Here is a 12,111-nt window from a genome sequence, read left to right on the forward strand (position 1 = left end):
CTCTAATCCTTAAAGTGTGATGTACTGTAATGAACTATAGAAAAGTAATCTTAGGGTAAGTTGTAGTACAATTCTTATATATGGAAAACAAGCAATAACCTTTATAATTATAAATTTAAAAGCAGTCAAAGTAAGAGTCCAATCACCTGGGAGCTGAGACAGCTACCTGGAATCACACAGGTAAGAAAGTGCAGGCCTGCAATTAGGACTTAGATCAGTATGGTTCCTATCACATGTCCCCAAGTCCCACACATAAAATTTAGGCACCATTTAAGGCCAGGCAATAGAACATCACATTTCTTAGTTTTCTTTCACAATAGAAAAATAAGATACATTATATTTTCAGATACAACATTTTAGAAAGGATCTTCTGTCACCTTAGTTGTGCACTTAGGTATACCTGAGTAGAAGCTACAATTTTCATTCTTCCTGTCACTTGTATAAGTCAGAACCCATGAAGGGGACTGCAGAAAGATAAAGATTTAGGGTCATTAGCGTGCTTTACCTTATATTCTAGGAGGTATGAACGCACAGAGATTAAGAACATGGGCTCCAAGGATAGCTAGTGTTTGAATTTAAACTGTACTGCTTGCCTGTTTATAATGCTGGGAAAGTAATCTAAGCCCTACGTGCCTTAGTTTCCACATGCATAAAATGGGAGACATATTAGTAATGACCTCCCACATTTATTGTCAGGATCAGCCTGCTTTAAGGTGGTATATAATTTCTAGCATCTTTTGTTATATGGATTTTGAATGGATTTGTTTGTATATATTGTGAAATGATTACTGCAATGAATCATCATTAAATTATATGTTTCTTCCAGAAGAACTAACTGATCATGCTGAGAGGAAAAGAATGAGGCAAACTGACTGGCATGGCTATACATTCTGTTTAATCCAGAAAAATAATTCAAAATATGCTTTTCCCCTTTATAAAGAAAAATAACCAAAAAAGTTGCTTCTAGTGGATGCAGAGAACAGAACAGGAATGATCTTTTTTTTTTTTTATTTTTGCCAGGTTAATCAGGATTTATACTTGTTATGAAAACCAAGATGTCCATCCCCTAGTAGGAAGTATCTATCACTTAATGTGATAGTTTTCTGTCACTTAATGTGTTTGAACATTTTCTCAGACCTTTGTAAAAATGTATATGAAATCAAGAATTGTTTTCATATAACATGACTGACAGAGCCTAGCATATGATACTCACTTACGAAATTTATTTATATACAGTGTGAGAATAGGTGTGATTTCCACCAAAACATGACCATCTTTCCATGCTCCTAACTTCTGCAGTATCCATGCTGAGTCAATGCAAAAAAAGGTCAAAGTATTCCAGATTCTACAGTCCTAAAAAATTACACCATTTCCAAGCTTTCACCTACATAGCAAGCACCCAAGGTCCACATTAAAATTAAAATTATTTGGCACCTTCCTCAGACAATCAAATCAAATATATCTAGGGTACTCTGATTTAGATATTCTCAGGGATATACTTTGAGAAACAATAATGATCTGAGAACATCCACGAGGTTTACTTAGGAATATTTTAATTAGCTGGCAAATTTTTAGATTTATAATGAAAGCATCAATTTGGCTGGTCTTCAAACTAATGAATTCCTTTCCATGATTTATCTTAAGAATATTCTTAATGTATCTTATTCCACCTTGTGAAAATACAGTTATTTGCCAACATGGTTTAGTTTCAGTCTCCTAATTTGTATTATCAGTTACTGTTTTTCTTGATGTATTATTTATAGAGATATTAGAATCTGTAAGTAGTTACAGTTCCCTTCAGTGCACAATTCTTAAAAGTGATGAGCTAAGATCAGACCACTTTACAGTTGGGATCTAGTGAGCTAACCATTGAACAGGTCCTAAGCTCAGTCTCCTGAGTTTACATACGTAAGTATATGTTGCAAGAAAGTAGGGGTTAAGTGGCAGAAAGTAAGAATGTAAGCATACTGTCACGGACATAATTAATCCTCAAAAAGATTGATCAAACTTGTAACTTACATGTGTATAAAATGACCAAATGAATTGACAGACCTAAAATACATAAAAAGGGATTTAATATATTTCAATATTTTCTAAATTATAGTGTCAGAAAAAGAAATCTGTCCCCGGGCCTCCCCTGGTGGCGCAGTGATTGAGCGCTGGGCTGCGAAGCTGTCTGCAGCTTCTGTAGCGCCAGTTCGATCCCAGGCCACCGGAGAGGGTCCCACATGGCGAGCAGACCTCTCCTGCCACCCGCTGCTCCCCTCAGCAGTGTATTTCGTTAGTCTGCCTGTTATATTCCCTGTTCTGGCTCTGGTGAATTCTCTCACCCTCCCATGCTTCTGATTGTACCCAGTGCTTGTATAAATAAATAAATCTTAAAAAAAAAAAGGAAATCTGTCCCTATTTTATGTGAATTTATTTATAGAATGAACTCACATTTCACTTTGTAGTATCTAAAGGAAAAAGCTCTATGTTTTCAACAATATAAAGCTTCCTCAACCATATCTACTTCTTGCCAACATGTCACTTCAATTTTTCATGCATTTCCTTGCTTCTTTTATAGTTCTGAAGGTTTTCCACCCCCTCTTCCCGGCCCAATGTTAAGGGCTTAATTTTCTGCAAAGACGTGAAGTGAATGAATACAAGCGTCAGAAAAGAGAAAATTACCAACAAAATAACAAAAACAGAAAGGCTAGTGATTGGGACTTTCTTTCCCACCCCTGCCATCTTTGTCCATGCACACGGCATTCAAAGAGCCCTCATGTGCTAGGTATCTAATTTTCCTCTCACTTCTCATACTCTTCTCCAATATTTTGTGGAGGTCATAACCAATTTTACCCCATTGTGAGAATCCTTAATTGCAAAAGTCCAGAGTATTCAACTTGTCAAAAGTCTTGTTGGCTTTTATGCTTTTCTAGCTTAACAGGCATCTCTTTGATCTTGCTATATTTGAATTTGAAAAATATTTTTAAAGCCTTTAATGTGATATTATAAGTACTTTAAATGTTTAACCAAATATAATTTAGAGGTTTTGGACCCAAACAGAAGTCAGGTATGTTCCTAGTGCTTTTCTTTATTTTTTCTTGACAATCTCTTTGTGAAATGCAAGTTCACTCTGGTATGGTAAAATCACTCTGAACCTTCAATCAGACAATGTGGACTGGTACTATACTGAATTATAGTTCTCTGTTTTAGATACTGTTCTTTATATACATTAACTTATTCAATTCTCTTGACAAATTAAAAGAGAAGCAACTTTTTATTGACCAAAAAATTTGGCTAAGATGTTAAATGGCATTTCTAAAATCATATAACTAGTAAGACTGATCCAAAGTCTATTTGATTCCACAGTCTTTGGATTTAATCTATGTATAAGGATAAACATTCCCTGAAACCATTATCCCATTATTCAGTTCCTCACTGAGTAAGTGCTTCTAGATGTTCAGGGTATGTTTTAGTTCAGTATCTGAAGGGTGGGGAATTAGAAAACCTCACAACTCTTTTGAGGATAGGCTCCATAAGTCACAAAGAAGCACATATTTTATGTGGACATGAGATGAAGGTTGGCCAAAAAACTACATTAACTCTTGCCAACATCTTAGTTCAGCTACAAGAACTACTTTGGAAGGCAGCAACTCAATGAGTGATTTTTGTTGCTTTTTTTCCCGTAAGGATCATTCACTAGGCTCAATTTCCTCCACCACCTGCTCCAGCAGAATCTTATCAGAAATTAAACCATGATTTTATTATTTTGGCTTCGCCAGTCAAGAGGTTTGAAATTCATTTAAGGAATTCATATCTTTTGATTTTTAATAAAATCATTAAATGAAATGTTGTTTGTGTGAGGTTCCAACATAAAAGTAAAGTATGTTGTCCATTAAACAATGCAACACACTTTCACCATAGGTGAATATATAAGCAAATGTCTTACTAGGAGATACATTTACAGGAAATAATTTTGAGGAAAAATTCCCAAAGGTACCAAAAATATCACCTTGTAATGGACTTGAGAGATCAAAAGCAACTGATATAGGTGTCTCTCTTGAGAGGCAAACTATGTGCAAAGTGAGAATTCATTAATGATTCTGCTTTGGGCTTTGAAAATGACCTGGAGTCTTTTTCTAGGTCATATCACTCATCAAAAAACAACAAATGGTGTTCAACAACTTGTTACTGCAATTCCTCTTAACTAAATTTACACTCCACAAAAATTAGAACAGTTCTGGGTATATTATAGGTACCCATACAAATGTGGCTTCATTACAGAAGATAAATGTCATGGAGGGCAGTCACATGACAAAATAGGAAGAATGGAGGGAGTCTTGTTGTTTCTTATCTAGGGTTCTATTCTGTGGCTTTAGACAATCTCAATCACTCTGGACCTCATTTTTTTTTTCACCTCTAAAATGAAGGGTTTTGGACTAGAAACAAAACTTTGTACACACAGCATGTTTCCCCAGTAATAGACTCTTTAAGTACACTCAAAGAGATTAAAACACGCAAAAGCACCACCAAACAAGTCAGACGTAATTGCAATGCAATCACTACCTATGGTATAATGATGTCTCCTAGTGTTTCATGAAAGCATTCTGGAAGCACAGCGTTTATTTGGTTGACCTTCACCTTGTGTCTGAACAGAATGGTTTACTTTTTATATTTCCTTGCCTCCTATAATCATGAAGCAAAGTCTTTACATGTTTTAATAAACTTGTGCCCTTTCTCTGATATGTACTAAATATTATCTGCACTTAATATTATCTGTCTTTTATTTTTCCTTATCATCAAATAATACCCTGTTCTCTATTCCACTTGGCTGACTGGGTCTATACACATTCACACATAAACAATAATCTATGGCAAACCATACACACACACACACACACACACACACACACACACACGAAAAGAGCTTTAGAGTTCTAGTCTCAATGAGTTTGCATATACTGTAGCATAAGCTCTTCATAGTTTTACCCATGAATTTCTGACCATAAGTGAAATATTTCATGGGTTAAACTATGAAGAGTGTATGACACCGTATTTGCAAACTCACTGAGACTAGAACTCTAAAGTTGTTTTCAAAACTGGTTTAGTTTAACATCCCCTTCATGTTATGATTCTTTAGATATCTAATACTGGGACTGCTTTATCCACAGTTTTTAAATTGTTCTCATTCATAGGAAAAAAATCTCAACATTACCTTTCCTTACCTCAGTTTTCCAAATGTGTGCATCCATTATACATTGCTACTAGATGAAGTCAATTAACAAGCAGAAAATAAAGTTGTAGAAACTTTTATATTTACTCTGCCTATGGAGTTTGAAATCATCTTGAAATCATCTGGCATTGATTTGATATTAAGATTCATGCACTGTAAACTGAATTAAATTTTAAATAGATAACAATGTTAAGTAGCTACATATATACTTTTGTATTAAAAATCACCTTCCATATGATTAAATTAAAAACTATGCTTTTTCACAGTGTGAAAAAGTTGAGTTCTAGTCTCAGCACACAGCATGGTCCAGGCATTTTGCCACCAAAACCCATTTGAAAAGAACCAGACTAATTACCAGTGATCCTCATTACTTCTCATATCTCCTCTTTTTTTGCCAGTTCTTTCATGCCTTTGGATGATGACTCTGATTCTTGTTAATTTTGAGTCATCCAATTTATTTTTATCCAAGTTTTCATTCATTCTCTTATGTCTAGATCAATCACAGATAAAACATTTCACAAAAATAACAACATTGTAGTGATGGCACAGGTTACTCTCGCTGAACACTTACAGTATCCCAACAAATATGTTGGATTCTTCTAGATGAACCATTCAGACTTTACCACAACCCTTTCAATTAGTTTCTATGAGAGGCCCTATTTTCCACACAAAAAACTGGGTAAAGAGGATAAGAGGCTAAGACCACATAGCTGGCCAGGGTTGCATGGTTTTAAAATTGACAGAAAATATCAGATTCTTCACAAACCTTGGAAAGCAGAGGTGGATGAAAACACCAGATTCTTGACAAACCTTGGAAAGCAGAGGTGAATTCTAAAGCCCCTTAATAGGCATGTTCACTCTTTCTTCTATTCTCACTTAGAATTTTGTTAAAACATTTGCTTTTGTTATTTATCCAACTAACTTATATATATATATACATATATATATATATATATATATAATTGTTTTGGTACATGACTAGATTATGGGAACATGCATTTATAACATATTGTATTATCTTGATAACTTGTGCAATAACTGAATCATTGCAAGTACTTTCAATGTGTGACAAGGAAAATATCAAAGTCATCTACCCAAAGGTTATAAAGACAAGATCGAAAGGATATTTTTGAATTTTCCATAGAAAGAAACTTAATATTAAAGTAAAGTATGTGGGCCTCCCCTGGTGGCACAGGAGTTGAGCGCTGGACTGCGAAGCTGCCCACAGCCTCTGCAGCGCTGGTTTGATCCCTGGCTGCCAGCGAGGGTCCCACATGGCGCACAGACCTTTCCTGCCACGCCCACTGCTCCCCTCAGCAGTGTATTTTGTCAGTCTGCCTGTTCTGTTCCCCGCTCTGGTGAATTCTCTCACCCTCCCGCACTTCTGACTGTACCAGTGCTTGTATAAATAAATAAATCTTAAAAAAAAAAAAAATAGGACCTGCTGTCCTTTAAAAAAAAAAAAAGTAAAGTATGTTTACTCAGGCTACTTAAGTGACTTAGCTTTTTTTTATTAAAGGTATTTTCCTTTAAAAGTCATGTTAAAAACAGGTGTATAGACACACTATACACAATCACTCTAATAACACGCGAGAAAAAATAATTTCACTAGAGTCAAATACTCCTAGGTGGCTGGAGTGACTTTTGCTTCTTGGTTGCTAAGTCAAGTTCTTCCTTTCAATTATTTGGAATTTGGTTTGGTATGATTGTACAGTCTAATCATAAATGCTTGAAGATCCTTTTTCTTCAGTTACAATGCAAATTTAACATACAAATATATTCTCCAAATAAGTCATTTTTGGAGAATAAGTCATTAGAAATAAGCCACTAAGTCCCAGAATTGACGTTTGAAAAGTCAAAACCTTTGCTTATTAATTTCTTAGTCTAGAAAAGAGATTTCTCTAATTTGATGACGCAGAACAGGACAAGTGTTATAATAGATAAATAAAGGAATGTTCAGAGTCATAAACTTATATGTGGGAATACTCAACTGTGGATAGGACTTGGGAAAACAAACCCACCTTGTCTCAGACCAATTAGGAGTATTTACAGTAAGACTGCTTCCTACATCAAATTTACTCAGCAATCAAAAAAGATAAACACATGCAGTTTGCAGCAACATGGATAGAGGTAGAAGGGATCATGCTCAGCGAAATACATCAGAAAGAAAAAGAAAAATACCTGATGGTCTCACTCATAGCAGGAATTTAGAAAACCTAAATAAGGGACCAGGAAAAAGACTAATTAATCAAGGTAAAAATCAAAACCAACAAGCAACTATAAACCAGAAACATACTACGGGGTGGGAGGCAGGGAGAAGAAGGATTAGGGTCAAAATAAGGGGGGAGGGGTGCAATTGTATGGGGAATATAACCAAAACGAAAATGTGTACATTTTGCAAAAATTAAAAAATGACATAAGAATTATATAAAATAAAATATTAAAAAAAATTGGTGCTGGGCCTCCCCTGGTGGCGCAGCGGTTGAGCGCTGGGCTGCGAGGCTGCCCGCAGCCTATGCAGCACCAGTTTGTTCCCTGGCTGCCGGCGAGGGTCCCACCAAAAAAAAAAAAATAAAATAAAAAAAAATTGGTGCTGCTTCTTACGTTGTTACTGTCATTCTTGTTTTCCCCTTTTATCTTTGTTTTTCTGTCTATCAACTTGACGCTGATGTGAAAGTACAGAACAAACAGGAACCTGGGACATTTTCAATATAAGGTATCATGTAAAAGTATACCCCAGTGTAGATATGTGGTATAGCTCCTGATGAGAGGACCCAGGAGACAACTTTAAGGTGACTCCCGTTGGGAGGCCTATAACCGACCATCTGCTTAAAGTGCCTACTTGATGGAAAACCACCAGCAGTCAGTAGACCTTCACTCCTCCCCTGCCATGTTTCTCTCCCCATTAAGTCATTTAAAACTCAATAAACCAAAGGCATCAAGAGTAGAATCAAAGCATATAGGCACACAGGTTCAGCAGACGAAAGCACAAGCCTTCTCCAGCACTCCATGGGTCCCTTTTCACCAGAACTTCTAAAGATTTTTTTTCACCCTACTCTTCCTTTCAATACCTATACTACTTCTTTCTGAAATGAATTGCTGGCTGCCTTGGAATAGCAATTTAATACTTCCACAGAATGAGGCTATTTAAAAAGAGTCACCCTGCTCTGAAGTTATTAAATGTACACATGTTTGCTTTCCTGGACTGTATTTATTTGCGCACGTGTTAAATGGATTTCTGTATTAGCTACATTATTCATAATATTAAGTTGTTGTCTTCTTTTTTGAAGCTCATAGGCACTTTCTAAATAGGAGACAATACAGGAAATTAAACAGCTCTTTTAACTGTACGGGTTTACCAATGAAACAGAGAACTTATTGTGACTATTGTAAAAGGTAAATATTTAGCATCCATGGGGGTCACTATGGTGGTAATTATGTCATCTGTGTGTTCCAGATTCTTAAAAGTGCTCCCAAAAAGGAAAAGATAAGAACACACAAAAAACAGAAAGCTATTCAAAATTTCATATTTAAAATGCAGAATTAGAGTTTCCATCCCTGTGGAAAGAACATGATTATATAGTAATTATCTTGCTCTAATTGAAGTATTTGTTTTTAGTGAACACATACCTTTACTTTAAAACAAAACTGAACTTTAGACTAGAAAGAGAACAGCAAGGTATTAAAGAGCTATACCTAGGGAAAGAGATGTGGACACAAATATGTTTTCTCAACAATGAGTCGGAGATCCACATTACTCACTTGGAAAAGATCTTGACAGGACAAGTGACGTCACCCAATGGCTGTAGGAAACTCTAGCAATTGCTACTTTCTGTTAATGCATTTGATGTGGTCTCAGCACCTGAAATGCCATTTGCTTCACATGCAGCACATCTGACTAAGAAACTAAGTTAGCATGAGTCTTTGGCAAGAAAGTCTATTGTCACAGGTGGCCATGACCGAACCACAGTTTTTCTCAGCGGGACAAGGAGCTCACCTCTACCAAAGCAACTGTTCACACAAACATCTTCAGTTTAAGGTTCTGACCTGCATATTAACCACATGCCTATAAAAACGTAGGTTTTACAAGGCGAATGTCCTTCTGTGAGAGTTCATTAAACATATGCATAAAACATAATCTCTTTATGCAAAATAACATATTGATAGTACCATATTCCTTTTCAAATATGTTCCCCGTCGCAAGGCAATCTGGTATCTAGTGAAAGTAAATTTGCTACAGTCTTTGCATTAACTAGATATGCCACTGGTTATGAAAGTTTCACCTGTTTTTAATCCCAACATGCTTTGGTGAGTAGGCAAGTAGGAAAATTCAAGGACTGCCTGTCACAGTTTTCATGAACAATCAACACTACAGAAGTTATATATCTAAAGTAAACTGTAATGATTTATTTATTCTAAGATTGTACTATCTTTTAAAAAATGATCCCTATAAAAATTAACACTTTCATAAAAGGAAGTACAATGATTCTTTGTCTTTGCATTATGTAACCAGCATTAAAACTTTGGGAGCTAGAGTCTACAGAGCTTTCTGTTCACTTAAATATCACCGTCCTTAAAAAGCAAATGTACTTTTGTACGCTAGAGATTCCCACTCTTTTCAAATCACTGTGGGTCGAATTTCCATTATGTCAATATTTGTTATTTTATATATAAGTTAACAGCATCTACTTAAGTGCCCAAAGCTTGAGCTTTTCCTTTCTCTAGAAGTCTCCACAAGTAATTATTAAACTGCAACACGAGACTTCAGAGTGGATGGCAAGCCACTTCTAAAATATGATGCATGATTTACATTGAATTTAGAGTTAAGCACAAATATTAAACTCAGCTCTGTGACTGGAATGTTATACTAGTGGGAAGCAAAGTGATTTTCTTTAAAACCACCTACATTTTGCAAACTAAAGGGAAAAGCGACCTTTAGAGAAAATAAAACACACAACTACTACTTCCTTTTAGTCTGGGAAAGTCACCTGGGGTTTGTTTGCAAGGAGAGACTAAGTTCATTAACTACTGGGACTAAATCAGACAGTCCTCACATGAGAGGGAAAGTTTAATTACAGGAGCCCCAAAGAGGGCGTGTAGATTATGCATCCTTCTTAATTTCAGAATAGCATGTGGTCCTCTCCCTCCATTCCCCTTCATTTTCCACAGATGCACAATCAGATAATGTTTCCATTCATACAGATTTGAAAAGCTCTTCATCCTGTGTGGGTTATTTTATTTTATAGTAGCCAAGGGAAAGCGGTGGCTGCCAATATGATGTTAAGTGCATGGGAAATAAAGGCTCAGTCCTGGGCAGTCAAACAGTCTACCTTTGTGCTGCTCTTGCAGAGAAAGAATACAAGCCCATCACCAACTTTGGGACTTGATCAACAGAGGAGAGTCACAAAACTCTTTTCAACCAATGCATTTTAAAACGCCTCTAAAAATAGCTCCTCTGTGCTGGGCCTTTAAGTCCCATCTATGGCCAGTGACGGAGTACAGTACTTAATTGTTTCTGACTAGGGTCTCTACATCAGCACTCTGAGAGTGTCTTCTAACTTTTAATCGCCTCGTGTGCTCTTTAATTAGACCTGTTCACAAGACAGCCAAATGAAAATGCTTATCACTCAGCCCACTCACACCCTTAACACAGGCCATTCCCCAAGTCCTAGGAACTTTTGTGCAAGGCTTACCATCTTCCAGATCACTCCTAATTCTCCCGTTCCATTTATCTTAAAATCAAACACACTTAGGGGTGGGGGAAAGGAAAACTGTGGTTATTATGAAAGCTCCACTGTAAAGACACTGCCCAGTAACGTTACCTTCCTTGTCTGTTTCTTTCTCTCCTTGGTCTGTTACCTCGTGGTATCTGTTTTGCTATTACTAGGGCTGGAGGGAAACGTGCTGTCTCTGGAAGGGAAAGCTAACACTTGGTCCCCTCGCTGCGAAGGGCACTTTTCCAGGGGTTGGATAACTAGAAAAGGGCTCTCATCTCCCAGAAGGATTTCAGAGCCCGAATCACAGTGGGGACCCCCTCTAACTTAGGCAGGAAATGCAAACAGCAGAAGTGACTGCCCTTGGTCCCCACTAGTGCCCGGCACCAGGAGTAACCTACCGTGGGCGTGAGCTCCCCACCTCGGCTCAGGTTCCTCTCGCTCCTGGACTCACCTGGTGCTGAGGACGAGCGCAGGCAGGAGAGACAGCAAGTAGTGCGCTGGGCTGAATTTCATCCTGTCGCCTGCCGGGGTCCTCCTACCCTCGCTGCCTTAGCTCTCCCTCCTCCTCCCGGATCCTGTCGCCCCTCGGTGCCTGGTTCTGTCCCCGGCCGGCACCGAGTCCTCTCCAGAAGCGGACGCAAGGAAACGGACAAACCGACGGACGCCGCGCGAAGGCAGGCGCTGAGAACGAGGAGTATCTTCGGGAGTGATGTCACCAGCGAGGCGAGCCCTGCCCGGGATTGCTCGGCCCCGCCGCTCCCGAGCCCGGAGGGCGCCTTGTCAAGCGCTTGCAGGAGGATGTGCGGGGAGAGGGCGGGGGTTGCCCAGAGATGCCCGCACGCTCAGGTCACCCGGCTGCGCCCTGGTCACCCGGTGCGCACCGGCTCAGGGGCTGATCATTCATTCCCGCGTCTTCCCAGGATGGGAGGGGCGGGGCAGGGGCGAGGAGGAATCTAATCTGCCAGTAATTGAACTGGCGCACTTGGCAGGAGGTGAGACAAATAACACTGGGATGGACTAGCAGACTCGATTGCAGGCAGGTGTCCCTCTTCTGATTAACAGTGTTTGGAACAATGTGGCTCTGGAGACTGTTTAGGATATTATTCTAATTAGAAGGCATAGCGATTTGCCTGATGCGGATTTTAAAACATGCAGAAACAGCATCCAGAAATGTAC

At 38.2% G+C, this 12,111-nt stretch overlaps 1 protein-coding gene across 1 annotated transcript in view; it reads right to left on the minus strand.

The window, feature by feature from the left end:
• Positions 1-11,638, minus strand: part of LUZP2 (leucine zipper protein 2) — a 310,023-nt gene extending 298,385 nt beyond the window's left edge. Inside the window, exon 1 of the mRNA XM_054699333.1 lies at positions 11,387-11,638. Coding sequence (XP_054555308.1) covers positions 11,387-11,448 — 62 coding nt within the window. The 5' untranslated portion in view covers positions 11,449-11,638. The remainder of the gene's footprint in view (positions 1-11,386) is intronic.
• Between the last annotated feature and the right edge of the window lie 473 nt (positions 11,639-12,111).

This window comes from Talpa occidentalis, unplaced genomic scaffold (assembly GCF_014898055.3).
Source record: "Talpa occidentalis isolate TD23 unplaced genomic scaffold, MPIMG_talOcc4v2.1 talOcc4.3, whole genome shotgun sequence".
NCBI lineage: Eukaryota > Metazoa > Chordata > Mammalia > Eulipotyphla > Talpidae > Talpa > Talpa occidentalis.